Source organism: Trichosurus vulpecula, chromosome 9 (assembly GCF_011100635.1).
Source record: "Trichosurus vulpecula isolate mTriVul1 chromosome 9, mTriVul1.pri, whole genome shotgun sequence".
Taxonomy (NCBI): Eukaryota; Metazoa; Chordata; class Mammalia; order Diprotodontia; family Phalangeridae; genus Trichosurus; species Trichosurus vulpecula.
This window is the reverse complement of record NC_050581.1, coordinates 46,537,941-46,560,172: the sequence shown is the minus strand read 5'-3', so window position 1 is coordinate 46,560,172 and position 22,232 is coordinate 46,537,941. Positions and strand designations below refer to the sequence as shown.

General features: G+C 35.3%; 1 protein-coding gene across 3 annotated transcripts in view; it reads right to left on the bottom strand.

The window, feature by feature from the left end:
- Positions 1-18,104, bottom strand: part of MRTFB (myocardin related transcription factor B) — a 146,419-nt gene extending 128,315 nt beyond the window's left edge. For 2 of the 3 annotated variants that reach the window (XM_036739413.1, XM_036739411.1), the window contains exons 1-2: positions 17,888-18,104; positions 11,115-11,177 (exon numbers count right to left, since the gene is read on the bottom strand). In XM_036739413.1, the coding sequence (XP_036595308.1) occupies positions 11,115-11,177; positions 17,888-18,041 (217 nt within the window). In that variant the 5' untranslated portion in view covers positions 18,042-18,104. The remainder of the gene's footprint in view (positions 1-11,114; positions 11,178-17,887) is intronic. The other variant, XM_036739412.1, reaches the window with a different exon arrangement.
- Positions 18,105-22,232: the final 4,128 nt, after the last annotated feature.

The window sequence follows — 22,232 nt, the reverse complement described above, 5'->3', positions numbered from 1 at the left end:
ACTTCTTTTTGCCTTTTCTCAAGAACGGTCTCTGTATATTTTTAATGTGAGTAGTGGTCTCTGACCCACACAGGAAGGAGGCAAGGGGAGGAGGAAATTTGAAACTGAAAAAAATATTAAAGTCTCTTTGCTAAAAAAAAAAAAATAATAATAATTTTTAAAAGTTAAAAAAAATTGTGTACATACACAGACACAGACACAGACACACACATACACCCACACCCCAGGGCTTTCACCTAGGTTATTTTCTTTTTCTTTTCTGCATTTTCTCTCTTTGGAGCATGTCAACCACTGTAGTTTAAATTCTCATCTCTATATAAATGACACATGAAACTATATATTCATGAGAGAAAAGACAGTATTTTGGTGAGGCAAATAACACAAACTAAACATTGAGAGAAGAACAAACACAACATATTATCTGAAGAAACAATGCCACTCTGCAAACTGCCTCAACATATTCATCTAGATGTTCCAACAGCATCTCAAACCAAAACTGTCCAAAATCACAATCATTCCTCTTAAACTCACTGTTCCTCTCAACATAACCCATTTGTCTTAAAGATTATCCTTCTGATCATCTAGGTACAAAAACTCTAGTTATCTTTGAATCTTTATTCTCCCTCAAACTGCCCATTATATCCAATCAGTTGCCAAATGTTCAATCTACTCCCACAATACATCTTCCCTCTGTCTTCTTTTCTCTCTTTACAAGGCTACTACCCTTATTCAAGCCTTCATCATCTCTTTCCTGACTCCTGCAATAGTCTAGTTGGTTTCCCCACTTCTAGTCTCTTTCTCTAAGCTCTATCCTTTATACAGCTACCAAAAAAATCTTCATAAAATTGGAAAATAATTTGACTAATTAGGCTTAGATCAACATTTTATACTGTATACAGTTTGGGAGGCAGCTTGGTGTAAAAGATGGAATGCTTTTCTAAAAGCCATGAAGGCCTGGGTTCAATGTCCATCTCTGACACATAGAGGCTGTGTGACTGGGTAAATCATTTATTCTTGCAGCACTGTAGGCAACTCTAGAAGACTATGAAATTGCAGAGAAGGTACTGACTTGTATTGGTAGAGGGAGTTTCCTCTTACTAGACTAATGGAATCATAGGTCCAATTTCTGTCCCCATATTACAATAAACTAAAAATAGTTATGTGAGCTGAATAGTAAAGACTACACCATGACAAAACTAGAAAAGAAACATCAAGTACTAACTACCTTCTGTACCTATAGCTACTGAAAAAGTCAACTAGCTAAGGGATAGGGGCAATCACAAAAGTTTTGGTTTTTTCCCAGTTGCATGACTTTATCTGCTACAGGATGCTTCCAGAATGAAACTTATTCTACCAGTTCAGAGTGGCACCCTCCATTTAATTTACAGTATTAGAAAATTCCTGTGGGGGGCTCTGAGAGGTTAAATGATTTGACCAGGGTCACACAGCCAAGATAGGACTTAAACACAAGTTGCTTTCCACTACTGGCTCTTTATCCTTATGACACAATGCTTCTCACAAAAGATAAAATAGGTAATCTCAATTACATGAAATGGAAAAGCTTTTTAATAAACAAAATCAATGCAACAAGAGTTTCTGCATATTCTGAATATTCTGCATCAAACATCTCTGATAAGAACCTGATATCCAAGATACCAAAGCCATTCCTCAGTGAATAATTGGTTAAAGTATATGAACAAAGAGATAACTAAAAAAGAATTAACTATTGACACTCCTATTAAAATTATTACAAATCACTAATAAGAAAAATGAAAATCAAAACAACTCTGTGGTATCACCTCATACCCTACAAATGGATACGGATGACAAAAGAAGTAAACATCCAATGCTGGGGAAAATTTTGGAAAGACACACTAATAAACTTCTGGTAGAACTGCAACATTGCTAAATCGTTCTTGAAAGCAATTTGGAATTATACTAAGAAAGTGACTAAAGTGTCCATACTGTTTAAGCTAGAGATTGCACTGCTAGGAACAGACCTCAAGGAAGTCAAAGATAGAAAGGATCCATACACATCAAAATATTCATAATAACACTTTTTATAGTTAACAAAGACCTAGAAACTAAGTAGATGGCCACTACTGTGGAAGAGCTAAACAAACTATGGTTCATGTATGCAATAGATTATTACTGTACTATAAGAAATACAAAAAAAAGCACCAGAAGACAAAAACTGATATGCAATGATTGATGTAAGCAGAAGTTGGAAAACCAGACAGAATGCCTACAGTAACGTAAATCCTAAGAACTACAAAAACAAAAAACTAAATTTGGCCCTGAAGAAGAGATGAGAAAATGCACATACTATGGATATGGAATATATACACACATATATTTATATATTTCTCTCTTCCAAAAAGATCTCTCTTATTCATGTTAAAATTATAAAGATACCTTTTTTTCTGACAAACTCCTGATGACAAATAGCAAAGTTAGGCTTAAATGGGAATGGCCTAGTACAGAGTACAAATGGAAGAAGGATTCCCTAAAAATGGTAACGGCCCCCAGATGCTCATAGGAAACAAATTAGATTTAAGTACAGTTATCAAAACATGAACACTAATACATAAATGCAAAACAACTTCATGAAGAGAGCAATAACTGAATGTGAGGAGAAAATGAGTAAAGTTTCCATGTAATTTAAATGGCCTTTGAACTGACCCTTATTTATTTGTATACATGTTCTATCTGCTTAGAACAACATAAGCTCCTTGTGGGAGGAGACTATTTTTCATCCTTGTCTTTGTATGCCCAGTGCTGAGTTCCTATCCTTACACAGAACTGACATGCTAATGCTATTTGTGTGTGTGTGTGTGTGCGCAAGAGACACAGAGATCATCTAAATGAATTTTCACTCCAATATGGAATGGACAAGTCAAATCAGGCCACTGGACTTTCCTTATCTGTCTGATGAGGGGAATGGACTAGGTTATCTCTAATATCCCATATGGCTCCAAATCTTATTAATAATATTGGAAGGACCAGAATTTAAGAATATCTTGAAGGACCAAGCTGAGTCTATTTTTCTTAATCCATATGACAAAGAAAAGAAAGGAAAAAAATTTATTTCAAAGTAAAATTATAATACCTGCTTACAATTATTTCCATTTAAAGTGCATTTGGAGAGACAGAAGAAAGAAAATATTTATTATGTGTAGGATTTTATTTCTGTAGGATTAATGGAATATAAAATCTTCCCTGTCCATCAATAGTCCTACGTGACCACATCTGTTCCCTTTTTTCCTCGGAACAGGGGCCGTGATCCCAGGTCTAAAAGTACATAGATATTTGAACCACAGATGTCTTGCTGCTTTTAGCTTTGGCCCAGTTCACAGCTGCGATACATCCTGAGTTACATAGAGTCCACTGTGGGAGGAACTTGCCTAACTGGAAGCTTGCTTATGGGAGACTTGCTTGCAGGAAGGCTTTCACACCTTTTATTATTAAGCTACTTAGGCACTGAATCACAAGAGTTGTGATCCCTTCTGGGAGGGGGGAGGGGAAGAGGAGGGGGGGGAGACAGAGGGGGAGGGAGAGGGGGGAGATAGAGGGGGAGAGAGGGAGAGGGGAAGAGGGAGGAGGGGGAGAGGGGGAGGGAGAGAGGGAGGGAGGGGGAGGGAGGGGGAGGGAGAGAGAGAGAGAGAGAGAGAGAGAGAGAGAGAGAGAGAGAGAGAGAGAATGAATATATGTATGCATGTGGGTTTGTTTATTTATTTAATTTATTCTCTGAGGTGAGATTTTGCTTTGGGGCTCACTCATGGGAAGAACGTTCGCTTGAGGTCTTTGTGATTTGGCCAGACAAGACTCTGGATAGCTGTTGTTAAGGAGCACCTCTCCCCTTGTGAACCCAGATGTTGTTGCTCCCTGTCTGGTGATTATGTATCTATTACTTTGTTTAGACGGTTGGAGCCCTGGTCTATTACATTTCTGTGCTAATTTCTCTCTGCTTGTATTTTCTCCCTGTTCAGGGTGCTGACCTTTCCCTGACCTAGTGAATGACCTTTACCTTCTTTACTTACATATCTTTAATTAAAATAAGATTGTTGACCCCTTTGAAGCTGTCTTTCCTTTAGAGAAACAGATCAAAGAACCTGTGCTAGCAGGCCATCCTGGGTATGCTAAGGGTGCTTGCCAATACAATTTCCTTTTGTTCACTATTTGGGAACAACATTCTTCACACCATTTGACACAAGGAGGTTCTCTGGAAATGAAGCACATATCTGTGGTCCTGTTCCATTATTCAGTAGTGTCATAACTGTGATGCATTTTGGCTGGAGGAACTTCTGTGTCTTTGACCATGGTTGCTATAATTTCTGATTTACCTCTTGGACAATCTCTAGTAAGTTCCTAGTTCACCTCTGGATGTATTATTGATGGCTGTGAATAACAGTTTTAAATATATTATCCAGTTATTGTTAAGTGCTGTATCTAGAACATCATAGAAAACATGCTTAGCCCATCTCTTACTTGCTGTTTTCACTGACATCTTGCCATTTTGTCAAAAATATCTCTTCTACTTCTACTACGCCCAAAGAGCCATAGGAATGTTCATACCCTTTGACCCAGCAATACCACTTCTAGGGTTGTATCACACAAGAAATCACACAAGAGGGAAAGAGACCCATATGTACAAAGATATTTATAGCGGCTCTCTTTGTGGTAGCCAAGAATTGGAAATCAAAGGGATGCCCATCAATTAGGGAATGGCTGAACAAGCTGTGGTATATGAAGGTAATGGGAATACTATTGTGCCATAAGAAATGGGGATGATACGGACTTCGTAACAACCTGGAAAAACCTACACGACATAATGCTGAGTGAGCGGAGCAGAGCCAGGAGAACATTGTACACAACCACAGATATAGAGATTCCGTGAGGACCAACCCTGACGGACTTCACTCTTCTCAGCAACACAAAGTGCAAGGACAACTCCAGGGGACTCATGATGGAGAATGCTATCCTAATCCAGAGAAAGAACTGTGAAGTTTGAATGCAGATTGAGGCACACTACATGCTTGCCTTTTTTTCTTCTCTTTTGTTTTTGGGTTTTTTTTTTGGTTCTGTCTCTTCTTTCTCATGATTCATTCCATTGGTCATAATTCTTCTCCACAACTTGACTAGTGTATAAATTAATTCAATGCGAAGTTATACATGGTAGTTTTATGAGATTCCATGCCGTCTTGGGGAGGAAGGGGAGAAAATCTGGAACTCAAAATTATGTAAAACCGCATGTGGTAAACTAAAAATAAAAAAATATATTTAAAAAAAAATATCTCTTCTAACTTCATTGTTCTTGTAACATAGGACAGTGGCTAGTTTTTGCTTTGGGTTGTTCTATGAACACCTGGATGGAAGGTTGCTCATCTTTATAGGATTGGATCTCTTACACTGGTATGAAGTCAAGGTCACTGGCAGCCTCTCTCTATGTTTCAAAACCAGTTTTCTTACAGTGGTCTGTGTATCTCTGTTGCTACTAGAAGTTCTTTAAGGTTAAGATGAATAGTTCCAACTCCGATGTACCTTTCTCTTGGAAGTCTCACAGAAAGACCAAGGAACAGATGTAAAATAATTGCCACAGATTACATTGTAACCTTCGCTGAAAAGTGGTTTCATGCACTTCCTCACAGCATCTGCAAGAATTCTGGTACTGTTGCTTCCAGCACTGTCTTTTCCCAAGGAATCCTTTGAACAAGTATTTGTTTGACAAATACTGAATAAACGTATAGCGTGCTTTCCCAATGTATACATCAGAAATAAGTGCCTAACAATCATCAACAAAAAGATTCCATGTGAAGGTGCTAGACAAAACCTGTTCTGAAGTAGCCGGTTTTACTTTTAGTTTTCAGCTTAGAGTGAAGGTACCTCATTACATGGAGGAATAGACTACATGGAACAGTTTTATTGAACAAAGAACACTCACAGGAGCTAGTCCATATACTTTTTATGGGTAGATTTCTTATACAAACAACACTATGAGCCACAATAAGACCAATGAACTTCTCTGATTCATCTAAGGTAGTAGACAACTTTGCTACTCACTGGTCTTCTGCATTTGTACATTTCTGAATGCTTCTAAGCACTGGTCCATGAAATAAAATTCAAAAAGAAGAAACAGGACGTTTCTTCATGACAAAAGTTGAAGAATACGCAGTAGGGCCAGATCAAAGTGTAATAGTACAGCTGTGGTAAGTGTCCTCATGCTGCTTTTAGCCCATTGGCAAGAAATACACCATCTTTACCTTTCAGAAACTATGTCTCTTCACCTTTTGTTGTCAACTTGAGTCTGATGAGAACTGTATTGTTCAGTATGTTTTAGATTGTCAGCTGTAGAAGGATCTCAACTGATGGACTCACTGTTGCTGAAATCAGATGAGGAATAGTCTTTCACTGCCTTACATATTGAAACTGTAGCATTTCTAACATTGAAGCCACTATCTGAAAGTCCATCACTGAATGTGTCGGATGGGATATTCCTTATTTGTTCTAAAATCTACATCAGACAGTCTCTCAAGACATTTCTTCAGTAAGGATACAAACAAAACTTGCATAGCTATGACAACCAAGTTATAAATTCTAAAATTCCAAAAAACTAAAAAATTTTCTTAAAAATTTGCAAAACAGTACATGAAAAGATAAAATTTTGGTTTACTCCAGGAACACATTATTCACAGGCTTTCATAAGTATTTGATAGCAACCCACTAGAAATAAATGTAGAAGCATTTCCTCTTATTTGCAATAAAAGCATAAATTATTTATTAAACATATATGTCATTGGATGTATCTGGTCCTTGTAAGCAGAGCTACATGTTTTATGTCTTTTTTTTTTCATTTGAAAAGTCTTTAAGGTGCTAAGGAATATTGATAACAAAGATATAGAAAAAGCCATGAAGTAGAAACATTTAAGGCTTTTCAAGTTCTAAGTGTCCAAAAAAAGTATCAACTGAAGCACCTGATCCTTTTAGGGTTAAACATTATTATATTTCTCACGTTTTCCATCATTCAATCACCCTTGTCTAATTGAATGCTAAGTTTTTAAGGAAGTAGGGTCTAGAAGAAAAGGTTTGTGTTGGGAAGTAGTAGGAAATGTAGTTAATGAGGTTAGATTATAGGACTTAACCAGGCAGAGAATTTAGATCATGGTTGGGGATCTATGAACAGAAATGATATGATTTTAAAAGTGCTGAAGGAAAATACTTAGCAGTACTCTAAGACCCAGTATGGTATGGCATGGTATACAGGGCCCTAGGTTCAAAGAGGAAAGATCTGAGTTAGTAATCTTAGTTCTGATACGCTCACTTGCTGTATGATCATGATGAAGTCATCAACTCTCACTGAACCTGTTAGTTACAAAACAGAAATATCTATAGTACGATCACTTTGCAAATCTTGAAGTGCTATGAAGATATCAGTTATCTTTTTATTATTATTAAGAGGGATAATACAATGAGACTGCAGTGAAACAGTTTTAAGTCTAACTGAACGAGCATTTATTAAGCACCCACTGTAGGCTCTTCCCTGTGCTATGCAGTGGGGAAACAAAGGAAAAAAGAAACCAGGTCTTGCTTGCAAGGAGCTTAAATCCTTTAGGGGAGAATAACATGTGCCTAATTTAAAAAAAAAAAGTAAATTCCAATTTTATAAACCAGTTCATATTTCAATTCTACTTTTTACTAAGTGAAAAAGAAAGAAGGGTGGGGGAAAGGTGAGAGAGAAAGAGAGAGAGAGAGAGAAAGAATGCAAGAGTACTTTGACATAGAAAAAGCCTTTCCAACTTCCTCCCTTCATTTTTTGGAGGAAAATAATGACAGTAATCAGGTACTAACCCAGGTAACATGGCTTCCTATGGAAAAGAGTCAACCAGAAAGAAAAAGAAATTACCTTCTGAAGACTCAGGAAAACAATACAGATCTCTGGGGTACCTTTAGAAAAGTAACTGAAGCTCCAAAAGTTTGCAATGACAGAAATTTGTAAGTCACTGACAACAGGCAGAGTACTTCTACTATACTTCTTATATGATGGACAGAGTCTTTAAGTATATAATTCACATACTTATGCACATGAGCATCTGAGATAATGAAGAGAAAATAAAGAGTTATAATGGAGTTTTCACACATATTAGTGTAGAATGAAAAGAAAATGGGATCTGGAGTCAGAAGGCCTGGGTTCAAATCCTGCTGTTGCTTCGTATATTATCTCTGCCTCTAGACAAGTCAGTTCATGCCCCTGCACATGAACTGACCCTTAGGTTAGGATATTATCTGCTATCCCATACTACATAGGTAGTGACTGTATATGACTCAAGAACTTCTAGGTTAAGAGTTTCCCCTATTCTCCTTAGAGTAATCCACTCTGGTGAAGGTTCTGACTTCTGGGATAAATTACAAATATTAGTTCTGGGAGAAAGAACAATGCAAGAAAGGAAAAATATTCCACAGACCCACTAACAAATCTGGACCTTCTAATATGGGGAGCTTTATTACCCTCCAAATTTCACAGGGGTTACACTCATGTGAACTGACTTACAGTGATAACACTTTTCAGATATTTCCAAACCATTAGGATTATGAATAGTAAGCCTAGAAATAAATGAAACAATTACCAAATTCCCAAAGCTGTTCAGGCTCCAAATCTCTTGGATTTCCTTCTATTTGGCTATTTTTAGAACTGGCTTTCTTTTTATAGAAATGTTAAATGTGTAAATAAATCATTTTAAGGAGCCTATTAATGGAATAATCTATAGATTACCAGTGCTACTCTATGAATTTAAAAAACACCAAATAATTATTTTAAATAACTGAAATCAGATAAGATCCTTTATAATAGTACTTTAAAAGCACTGGATTGTTTTTGTTTTTACATGTATTCCAAAAGACGTTAAAAATAATAAATGGATAACACATTAAAAGCCTCATTTTAAGAAATTTTTATTTTAAGTGATGACTTTTGAATAAACAATTACTTAGTTTAAACTCTTGGGTCAATAGTGTAAGACTTTTCAGCTAGAAATGTGTTTACTTACACACACAGATTTCCAGGGAATAAAATTAAAATTCAGGATTAGCACAAAAAGATCTCTTTAAATAAGACAAATAACTCTCTTATTTCAAAACACCAAAAAGTTCAGCATAAATATATTATAAATGTATATCAAAAGCTTAAACAGTCTCACTGATTATGTCAACCATTGTAATCTCTTCATAACAAGCACACAATAAACTAGAAAAATCTATAAGTCTGCCCTTGATGACAGAGGTTTCGTTTAGTAGTTTACCAAATGGAATAACCCTGCTGGAATTCATTCAAGTAGCCTGTGAAAATGTCAGAATGTAGTCTGTTTCAGAGGTCATAATCCCCAGAGAGTTCTGAGTTTTGGCCTGTTTGTCTTTTCACATGCTTTAAGATTTGAAAATTGTTCATTGTAGACACTGAGTGATGCCCAGGGAATGCTAGGATTGTGGGAACTGGCAGTACCAACGGTGAAGACAAACTTCATGGGAAATCAGTACCTACTTCATTTACCCTATGAACTCTCATCAGACAAGTTACTATATTCAAATGGTTTAGAAGTGAAGGGCAAGAAACAAAAATTTCATGTGTCAGATGACATCTTTAAAAAAAATGGTTGTAGGAAGAAACACTAGGTTACAGATATCGTTTCTCCCATCAACCTCTGAATAACCATACTCATTGATAAAACTAAAATAAGAGTACAGCTGAAACATCAGTTCTTGTAAGAATCAATTCTGAGCATACTTTCTAGTTATGACTGGAAATTGTATTTTAAAATATTCAAATGTCCTATTAAAAAACCCCAAAGAGAATCTACTAGATGATAAATTCATTTATAACAAGGTCTGTGTCCTATTTCATCTTTATACTCCCAGCACCTGGCATAATGTGCCTTGCTCATAGGAGGTGATAAATAATTGTTTGCTGAAGTGAGTTAATTATATATACATACACATACATATTTTAAATACTGAACTTTAAGGACTTATGAAATAATCAGTTGAGTGACTGACATGACATAGCAAAAGTTCTTTTATATGATTAAAAAAAAACCCACAACAAAATGTAAATAAGGAAAATTAAGTTCTAGTCCTTATGCTTCCACTATCACTCTAAGTTACTTTTCCTGAATTTCAGTTTCCTGATCTTCTAAGAAGTGGTTGAAATAGATGATAACTAAAGCCTTTACCATCTTAAAATTGCAGGGTGCTATGAAATTATGACAGTTTAGCCAACTAGTTATTGGTATAGAATTGAAATGCTTTATAGTAATTAAAGTTTGAGATAAGAAGTTTGTTTGCTGCATATGAACTAAAAAGGTATAGCTAAGTACTGAAAAATGCTAACATACTTGTATCTTCGTATCTTAAATCACAAAGGGAATATATGAATCAAGTCTTTTGCTTTTATTTTGGTGCCACTGTTGAAAATAAGGAGTACACAAATATACATGAATCAAAACTTTGTTTTCAAGTTAGAGTTGACAAAAACAAGCAACAAACTAGCCACATTTTTTTCTGAAAACAATAGCATTGGTGAATGCAAATGCAAAAGGCATGAATATTTTAAACTAAAATAAGCTACCAGTGTCTTTTTTCTAATAACTGACACTACTACACAAATACTAACAACACATACCTGCCAACCTTTGAAAACTATAAGTAGGAAGATATTGCATAATTCCAGAAATATTCTAAATTAGATAAGTTATAAGAAAAAGAATATCAACTGGGTCACTACTTTTTCTTTTAAAAAACAGCAATTTACCCACCGAGGTACAGAGAGTTGGCACGTACGTTTATGTTCACTAAAAGACCTGGGACATAGATATTTGATAGTAGCATTACTAGTGCATGTCCAATAAAAATTTCATGAACTAATAAAAGTGGAAATTACCCCACTCCATTCTTTTTTTTCTTTCCTGCTGCCCAATGAACAGCATAACAGAAAGGAGAATGGGATATCTGAAGTGAGCAAATGATGATATGAGAAGAGGCAGCCAGAGAAAGACATACGGACTGAAAGCTATCATACAAATAATACAGATGGCCATACCATGACACAGATAGTTTTCAAGACTTACCCACACTCACAGATTGAGTCAGCAGAGGAGACCGGAATCCTGACTCCCATAAGACTATACTTCCTGTTAATAATAGCGAGGGCAGTAGGTAAGGGTGGAAGAGTCAGACAATATGGGTTAATTTAAAGGCGTTAGAAAAACGCTTTTTTCTGATATTTGCTACTGAGTTTGAGTTATTATCCAGTATGGACCAAAAAGAAAAAATCAATACACCCTTGTCTTCACCATATTTTTCATGTTTCTTTTTTCAATATTTTTAAATGATGTCTAGAGTATTTCTCCTCCAAATTTTAACTTAAAAGAGCAACAGAGGAGGAAAAAAAATCTTTTCCTCATGTTTTTAGGTTGGGATTCTTTCCTTTCTAGGCTATACCCCTACACTAAAACAGTACTGATTTATTTCTAAAGTATTTCAGTTGTCTTTGACTTAATTCTCCCAACCATTTAGTAGCAATGGAGCAGCAAGTATTAACCATTTCTCTTCATGGGTGAGAGAGAAGGCAGCAATAAGATGAAAGTAGGTTGCGAGATGGAAGAGGACATATGTCTTCAAATGTCTGAAGAACCATGGTGTGGAAGATGAATCAGAATCCTAAGACTGACCCTGAGGACCAAAGTATTGAAGTTACAAGAAGAATGCTTTCAGCTCACTATAGTTAAAAAAAACAAAACCAAAACTTCCAAACAAGATCTTCCCAAAAGTATATAGTGTCTCATGAGTAGAAATTCTCATCATTGGAGATGTTCAAGTAAAAGCTATATAACTCCTGTAAAGGATATTGTAGAGAAGATTCATTCATACTTTGCTTTGGTAGAAACAGAGTGAGAAAGGAGGTTGGATCAAGGACCTCTAAGGTCTCTTTCAACTCAGGGGATTCTTTGATTGAGAATCCCATCAAATTTTTCATTAGTAGAGACTGTACTATAGAGCTAAGCAATGATTTTCCAATACCTATTTTACCTCAAATCACAAAGGTACTTACTATAGAAGGTATTCTGGTTCAGGTAAAGGTTAGCTTAGAAAGTCTCTGAGCTCTCTTCCTAGTCTAAGATTAAGTAATTCTAAAACATGTTCATTTCCAAATGGATTTGAGAAAAGCATGCATGGTATCCTTTATCTCTGAACTATTTATCTATTTTATCTGTTTTTGTCAACTGCAATGACATAAACCTGCCTTCTGTGGAGAAGTACAAGATTGTTTCTTCATGTATAGCTTTGAAATAAGCTAGGAAAAAAGCTCCACAGGTTTGGAGCCTAAAAGAAATCATTTGGTACACTTTAGTATTAAATAGGCAATTGGTGTTCATTTCTTTAAGATATAATATACTATATCCAAATGACTTTAGTAATGGTAGACATATCCAATGAAAGTTCTAGAACAGGTAAAAAAATATTTTTTTCTATGTCTGATATTTGAATCTGTTTGGTTTAACTTCTTAATTACGGTTGCTATAAAAGTTTCACTTAGACTCATGTATTAATTGTTTGTACTTATGACCCAGGGTAAATATGACAAGCAATCCACTTTAAAATATTAAATAAATAACGTGTAAACAAAGTTTCTTTGGGCCTGATGATTTTTCTGGTTCATTCTGAAATTGTAAGTCTTACCAAGCACTTCATAGACTTACCAAAACATGCTTATAACAGCAGCTGTGGAACTAAGTCAGGAGTTCAAAGTAATTGCCAACTGTAAATGAAGAATTCAAATTAATGCACCCCTTTGGATGTATTCAGCAATGTATTGGAGCAAAACTAAATCCTAGCCACATAGCTATCTAAACAAGAAATTCAAAATAGAAAGAAGTAGGCAGAATTAAACCCGCCTGTTTACATCACATTGTAGTAGGAAATTTTTAAAAAGGTTATTTTGGATTAGTATCATTTACCTTTAAGCTATTTATGAAGACCTAACAAGTATTTTGAAGGGTCAGGAGTTTATCTCAAGAAAGAAGTTTGAAAGCTACAACAATTAGTCACATATTTCATTTACAATTGTTAAGGAAATAGTTCTTTTGAATCAAAACTCTATTGTAGTATCGAATATAAATCACCAATCCTGATAAAATAACTAGCAAAAAAAATTAGAAACTTGGTTGAAGAAAGTTCTAATTAAGGTCTATACATTTCTGTCCATGACATAAAAATTCAAGTCTGATTTCTACACACATCTGCTATTGTTATTTAGATCAGAATGAAAACTCAACACCATTTTTGACAACAATATCTGAGTTACTGAAATTACTCAAAAGACAAAATGTCTTAAAGGCAGAACCAATGGCAGAGGTCATCCAATCCCCTAATCATTTAATAATAGCTAACATGTGCTTTAAGGTTTAAAAGTGTGTTATAGATGTTATCTCATTTGATCCTAAAATCATTTCAGTAGGAAAAACAGAAAGCAAAAATCCTGGAAACACTACTGGTCCCATCAATTAATTTTTTTCTTAATTACTTTTCGATTTGTTTCCTGATGTCATTAGTCTCTCCAGCTCTTTGTACCGTGCTTGGTACATAGTAGGCACTTAATAAATGCTTGTTGACTGACTCTCCATCTGATATACTATGGAAGTTATCAAACTACTGTGGAGGTTTCTGATTATTTTCTTAGAATTACCCATACCCACTAAAGCATTGTCTCTATGCCTTAACATAATGTTTGAAATAGTATCTGCACTGTCATATAAAAAAATAGTCTATAACTAGAAGTGAAGATCAGACGCTAACACAGAACTTTCTTTTTTTTGCACTACAACCTCTGAAATTTGTTTTGGCTAAGCAGAGTGAATTTTACTTGATTTTGTCCAAATACGCTATTAAATGTAAAAAGGCAAACCAAAGAGACCAACTTGTATTGTCTGGTGTTCAGCATACAGATGTAGCAATTATTTTTTCTTTACAAACAGAGGCAAAAATACCTGGTTATGATCTAAAAGATGATTTGCAGCTCTTAGTTGTCATAGTTGTTGAAGTGACAGATAATCTAATAGAAGGCAATGGAACTGAATTTACCTAAGATTTTGTTCAGTCATTTTTCAGTTGTATCTGGCTCTTCGTGACCCCATTTGAGATTTTCTTAGCAGAGATAGTGGAGTGGTTTGCCATTTTCTTCTCCAGCTCATTTTAGAGATGTGGAAACTGCAGCAAACAAGGTTAAGTATCTTGCCCAGGGTCACACAGCTAATAAGTATCAAAGGCCACATCTGAACTCAGGAAGATGAGTCTTCCTGACTCCAGGCCCTGCATTCTATTCACTGTGCCACCTAGGCAAAATAATCCTCCTCGATCAGACTTAAAAAGTAAACAGAATTTAAAAGGGCCTTTCAAATATGAAAGAGAATGAAGGCAGATATTCCTTTTAACTATTTCTCAATACTATAACATAGCTAGTGCTATCCAGTATTTAATAAACATGACCTATCCTATGCTGAAGGTGAAATTCATATCTAAATTATTCCTTTCCAGGGTACATTGAAGAATCTACCAAAGAATCAACCAAAAAAAAAAAAAAAAAGAGGTATCTTGCTATCTTCTCTATAATCAATTTGTAGATTTCTAATTAAATATGCTTAAATTTGTAGGCCATTTGAGATACATTACCAATTAATACAGTAGAGAAGTTTTTTGCTCAAAAGTTTAACCATGTTTTGCAATTTATGAAAATCTAAATGCAATGTCTAAATTAATGCATAAGCTAAGAATCAAATCTGCAGAAAAAGTCAATATAGAACAATGTAGGGTTTTTTTTTATCATTTTATCTTTTTCTGATTCCATATACCACATTCCAGAACATTAAGTCTGATTACAACATACTGCCACTGCAAACAAGAAGCACCTAAAGAACAACTCTTCCATTTGGAAACTGGAAGAAGGCTTCCTATGATTAATAGTCTGAGTGTTGACTACGTAAAGCAACATTCATCTCAGACTACGGTAATAAGACTGGATCATTCTGTGTACAATCTAATTTCATGTTTACATTAAAAGCTAAATTTGTATTTCAATGCATTGTTACTTGAATGCAGTTGTTTTTATCTGACTTAATCTGTCTGAACTAACCTCATGGAAAAACCTAAAGCAATTTGCCTTGCCTCTAAGGTGCTAAGAGCAAAGTGATTTTTATAGCCTCACTATGGGTACAGGGAAACACTAGCATATTCTGATGAAAACTCCTTTCATATTTGCTGTAGCAGTGGAAATACTTTTCCATTTCACTACCACTGCCAACATAAATATTAATCAACAAGGAGGGAAAATCCTGGAAACATTTCTTAAATGTAAACTTCATTTTCCTTGTAAAGTTCATCTATAAACTATTCTGTGAAGCAATCATTCCACAGAGCCTCAAAATTTAAATATCTCCTTTTGTCAACAAAAAAGGAAACAATTTTAGCAAGTTAACTTCAAAATGCTTAAAAATGACAATAATAAAAAATTCCCATTGGAACAAATTTTAAATTTAAATTATTTTGGTATTCAAATAGTGACTTTTAATTTTGAGAGTTTAAACTATTCATGTGGTAAAGGAATCATGTTACTCTTTAAAAAACAAAGAGAAGATTAAAATGAATTTTTCCTCCACCTATGTATTGTTTCATGTGAAAGTATTACCCATGTTGAAGAGCCACATACATGGTTCTCACTGATACCTTCACGACGTTACTTGCAATTTCTTAATGAGTTAGGTGGGCTAATGTACTACAAGTCTGAAATAAACTTTTCAAAGCAAGGTAATAAGGAAATAGTGTTGTAAATGATACTAACTGAAAGCTTTATCTGTAAAAATTAAAGACACCTATACTAGACAATGGCGATGCAATTATGCTCTATTTCTATTCCTCACACAGAGAGTCTCTGAATCGCTAAGTTTCTCAACATCAATTTAATCCTGATTCTTCTAAGAGATCCCAATTTATACATTTAATTAGATTTAGGTTACTTTGCTAAAATGTAATCATATTTAACATACTGACATCTGAAATATCAGGTGGTGATTTTTTTCTCCACTATCTACTAAAAATGGAATCAGTTAATCACATTATGGTCTTTTAGGTGATTACATATTGCTGAAGCTCCTTAGACATCCTTACAGTATTCTATTTAAGGGACAATTTTAGATCAATCAAGTTGTCAAAGGATAACGAGAGTCTAAAGCTCTGTATTTTTAGGAGACTACCAAAGCTGAACTCAAGCATGATGTACCTATAATACACCTTCAGTACTTTTAGTATAAGAACATATGTAAATAAGAAACGTGTGAGATGTAGCAGTATCATCCAGGGAAACAAAAAGACCATCATGTGGAAAGTTCTCCTCATCAATACTTTTTACATACTCTATCCCTTTAACACTGAGCTTCCTAATACGTCAATAAGGAGTCTGAAAGTATACCTCAGAACATTAAAAAAGTGCAAACTGATTATTCTTAGAGAGAGGAGCTTCCTATGTAATGAAAACTCTGCAGTGTTACCATTTGCACAGGCTAGATTCTATAAGATTTTTAAGACAGACTGTTAGACAATTTGATAGATGTATTCTTAAGGTGCATCTTTGTTTAATATGACAAAAGATCTCAAGAAAGAATAATTTATGTTAATGCTATACTAGACATAATTGTGGACATCAGAGTCTCAGCTGTTCACCTGGAGATCATTAAGGATTTGAAAAGAAAGTAGTGGAAAATGTCTGTTTTGACTTCAAGGATAGAACAACAGTAGACTTACGATATGCGCCTACACCACATGATTTAACACATTTGGGATAAAAACCATGTTAACCCTGGAACACAGATCATTCAGAGATGTTACTTAAGTATTTTCCTTTCATTTTCACACAAAAGATGAAACACGTATAAAGTGAAAATTAGGACAAGAAGTTAACTACAACTTCAAAGAGATGTTCCTCCTCTGATAAATAAAAAAACTAGGATTATAATGCAAATCTTCACTGTCAAATTTGACAATATTAAAATTTTAATGTAAGATGTGAAAAACAAAGTTTGTAACCAAAGCCTATTTTTCTCAGAAAAGTTACCTCATTATTCCCAGATTAGTGAAGTCACTTGTTTGAAACACCATCCCCAAGCATATCAATATACAAAAACTGAATTTCTCAATCTCAAAATCATTTCCAAAAATTATACTGCCAACAAAAATATTCCAAGGGGAAAATGATAGGTATAGGGATAGGTATGTAAAGTTTGAAGTACAACCTGAAACTAGGCTGGTTATCTCTCAAAGCCTGGAACTTTCAAGCCAAGTAAAGACAGCTTATGTGTACTCCAAAGACACATAAAAAGACACACATACATATAAATATATTCTGCTATTTATATAAGTTTATAGATGAAATACTATAAACAAGAACAATTATTTTAAATACTTAAAATTGTTATAAGTAGCAACAGATTTCTTTTGTAGCTCAACAATAAAAGATTTAAGTGAAAATTTAATAGATGCATGTGATTGTGGTTTTGATTAATAATATTTTTATGTTTTAGCTAAAGCTAGAAAGGTTGCTAAAACAATAAGGACAAAAATTTTTTGGCAAGAACATTTATCTTGGCAAAATACACGTTTATCAAGGGGGTGGGTGGCAGAGGAAAGAATGGAAAAAAGACTATCAAAACGAGGCGTAAAAGAGACCATCTATAAGTATTAGCTGATTTAAAGTTATTAGATGTTAACAATGTAAAAATTGCTTTTGAGAGGTTAGTTAAAAGTGTAAACTTTTAAAATATATAAATACTACTACAAATTCTTCCAAACTCACCATTCTTGCGTTCATTCAGAGGAGGCAAATGCTGACTAGACTGTAAGGAAAGTTCCTGGAATTCATGAGCAACTGCTTCACTTTGAGGACTTGGAGCAAGGTGGCCTAATGACCCCAATTCATCCTCAGGTTCTACCATCCCAGTGCGATCCATGGTCTTCCAATCACCACAAACACAGGACTCAAGATGCCTGTTAAGCACAGGTGGTGGATGAGACTGCCAAATCAAAGAATGTATAATTAATTAGATTGTACGGTTTCTTCTTTTTTGCAATGAATACAAGTTTAAAGTCCTAGGTTCATGCAAGAGGCTAAGAATTTTAGAAGACTACTAGCTAAATATGAACTGAGAATATAAAATAGCAGTGAAAACTAATGCTGAATAAATGTCCTAAAGAGAAAAGGTGATAGCATTCTACCCTGGCTAGAATACAATTGGACTCTCGTTCTTTCTGGGATGCCACATTAAAATGCCCACATTTTATGGAAATGAAGGATGCGGAAAAGCTAGGGTAAGGCCAAAGGAGGGTAACCAATATAGTGAGGAGACACCAGAGAATGTCATGCAGCAGTAGTCTGAAGGAACTGGAAAAGAAAACTATAAGTGAGAAATGGTACCTGTCTTCAAGTATCTGGAGAGCCATCATGTGAGAAAAGAATTAGATTTATTCTTCTAGAAAGTGAAATAAGGCGCCAATAACAGATATGACTTGATAAAGGAAAACTTCCTAAAGATTAGAGATATCCAAGTATGCCTCAAAAGGTAGCAGGTATCTCCTACCCTACTCAGTAACACTACTGGCTCCCTGCGCCCAAGTGGAGGAACAAAAATAAAATCCTCATATTTCAAAGTCTGCCTCCTTCCTTTCCAGTCTTCTTACACCCTCTTCTTCCCTATCCCCCAGCATACCTCTTCAATCCTGTGACACTGGCCTCCTTGCTTTTCCTTGCACAAGACACTCTATTTCCTGATTCCAGGCATTGTCACTAGATGTTCCTCACACATGGAAACCTCTCTTCTCATCTCCATTTCTTGGCTTCATTCATATCTCAGCTAAAAACCCACTGTCTTTAACAAGCCTTTCCCAATCTCCTTTAATGCTATTACCTTCCCTTTCTTGATTATCTACAATTTATCCTACACATATTTTCTTTGTATGTAGTTGACTGCACATTGCTTCTTGAGAGCAGGGACTGTCTTTTGTTTGGTCGGGTTTTTTGTTTGTTTGGTTTTTTTGCCTTTCTTTGTATCCCTGCTGCTTAGGACGGTGCCGGGCACATTGCAGGCTTCTAATAAATGTCTGTTGACCCACTACCTAGAAGTGTTCAATTCAATTCAACAAGCATTAAGTGCCTACTATGTGGCAGGCACCGTACCAAGGATAGGACATACAAAAAGGGGCAAAAGACAGGTTCTCACTTCAAGGAGCTTACAATCTAATTGGGAGAACAACATGCCAAATACACACACACACACACACACACAGCAAACTATATACAGAACAAATAGGAAAAAATTAAAAGGAAACTATAGGAATTAAGGGGGGAGCTAGAAAAGCTTCTGGTAGAAGGTTGGGATGTTCATTGAGACTTAAAGGAAGCCAAGGAGGTCAGTAATCAGAGTAGATGAGGGAGACTGTGCCAGTCACGAGGGACAGTCAGAGAAAATTCCTGGAACTGAGTATTCAACCAAAAGTGGGAAGAGCAGTTTTTGGAGATGTAGAGGTAATTGTTAGGTAAATGTTGGAATCATGGTACCTCTGGATTCTGATATTCTAAGTGTCAATACTATTTAGACTCATACAAGTGACTTGTATTTCAAAAGTTCCTCTTCTATAACATGGGAATAACAACATAGCTTCTTCCCATCCCAAAGGGCAATAGTGAGGATAAAATGAGTTTGAAAAAAAAATGTTAAGCTCAAGTGCTATATACAGATGAAAGGTAACCCTGTTGGCACTGCAACATCACTATTAAAATGGCATTGTAATATTTAGCCTATGGAATCTCATAAATACTAGTGAAAATCAAGACGTAGCAGCGTAGCTAGGGGAAAAAACCGGATTATTCTTAAGTATCAACTATTTTTAACAGTTAAGAATTATATGTAGAAATTGCTATAAAATAGTTTCTAGCAAGAAAAAAAAGCTGCTATAGATTTTATAAATACTGTGCTTTAGTATTTCAGGATAATTTCTTCCTTTTTTAAAGGGAAAAAAAATCAACAATGCCTTCCAAAAGAAAAAAGAACTATTTGAGCTACAGTAAATTCCAATAAGCTGAAAAACATCAAGTTTCTAGTTACTCATTATTAGGGTGGATATGTGGGTTTTATTATGCTTAATCTTAGAGATGGTAATAAGAAGTTATAAATGGAGACATATATTTACAATTTTGCCTTATGAGACCACCCAAAATGAACTCTGGACTTGATGAGTGCCCAAATACATAAACCACAATAAGCATGAGCTCAGTCTTGCAATGGTTTGTTAAACAATTACACTCTTAAAGTTCTTTTAATGATATAAATAGAATGTCTATTTCTAATCTGTTCAAAAAAAAAGACACAAAGAACTTCTAAACAGTGTCAACTTATAAATTAAATTCCTAATCTAACAAACATAAAATTCAATAAGATTGAGTACTATTATTAGACTTACATAAGTTTAAAGTACCTACACATTATTTGTACCCTGTTTAAGAAGTGCATTGTTTTGTTAACTTTCAGTAAGAAATGGCAATTATGTAATGGCAATTACAATGTGAAAATATTTCTGATCCTCATTTAAAATGTAATGTGTATCTAATACATAGTCTACTTCAAACACACATGGTTTTTACATATCTTACAATTCACAACCAGGATTAGAAAGATTTTCACATCGTGGTTGTTACTAAAGCATAGGGTAGTGCTGAAGATACCAGTTTGTAAAGGTCAGGCCATATTGTTGAGTTTAAGAAACCAAAGAGGTTACAACTCAAAAAACTGTAGTTGAAATACAAATGTTTCTTTAATGATCTAAATATATATTGTTTTTCACTTTTAGTCATATATTTTGATGGAAAAATTGGATAGTCATGGGCCAAGTGGCTATAGGTCCATATATTTTCTCCTTCTTACTGAGAACACAAGTCAATAAAGAGGAAAAAAAAAGTCATTAAAATGACAATTCTTTTTCTTCTCCCTGCTTCCCATTATTAGAAAAACTACTTAAAATCACTTTCATATACTAAGAACCAAAAGTAGATGTAGTCACATAAAACTATTAAAAGGTAATTTTTCCATTAATACTTTAGGGCTTTTAAGATGTTGGCTATCTTATTCATAAAAATAAAATTATTTTATAAGAATATCTTCAAAATTACTACCTTTGGAGGTAGTAATAATTACCTTTGGATATGAGTTTTTATCATCACATTGTTTCCTTTGAAGAATTTATGACAATAAATTAAAAACATTTTTTAAACTTAAAGTTACCCATGTTCTTATGAGAATAATTCTTAAGAAGTGAGACAACCTTGTCTCCTAACAAAATATGATTTATATACAATACCTAGGGTTAAAAGTGGACCTCTGGGGAGGGGAGCCAAGGTGGTGGGGCAAAGGCAGGGACTCTCCTGAGTTCTCCCCGAAGCTGTCCTTCGAAAAATGACCCTAAACAAATTCTGGAGCAGCAGAACCCACAGAAAGAAACAGTGAAACAAATTTCCAGGCCAAGATGACCTGGGAGGGTGATAGTAACAGTTTGTTGCACCAGGGTGACAGAGGCATGCAGTCCAGCACAGGGGCTAGGCCAGCACTGACCTGGCCCCAGCAAATTCAGGGCAGGTCCTTGGGGCAACGGAATCACTGCTGGCAATGGCTGTTTCCAGACTTCTCAGCCCACAGACACAAAAGACAACTTAGAAGGTCAGCAAGAAATGTCCGTCGCACCTGGATGAGAGTGAAGTACAGGTCAGAGCAGGCAGCATGAGCACAGCCCCAGCCACAGCAAACCAGGAACAAGTCTTAGAAGTGACTGAATCAACATCAGCAGTGGCTGCCTCAGCTCTCAGCCCACAGAAGGCAAGGGGGTCAAACAACTGGTTAAAAGGAGATTACGGGGGTCTCTTTCCTAGCACTGAGGTAGGACTCTGTTGCTTTGCCCATACTTGGATCCAGATCACAGTCCTGGGTGGCAGTCCCAGGGCAAGGAAGAACACTAGCAAACCTGAGCTTACAGCTACAGTACAGTGGGGACCCTCCTCACAGTTCCAGGGCAGAAACAAGTACCTGTGGCTGTTCACACAACAGAGCACAGGCCAGGAGAGGAGTAAACACCTCTTTAAATCACAGCACCTTGGA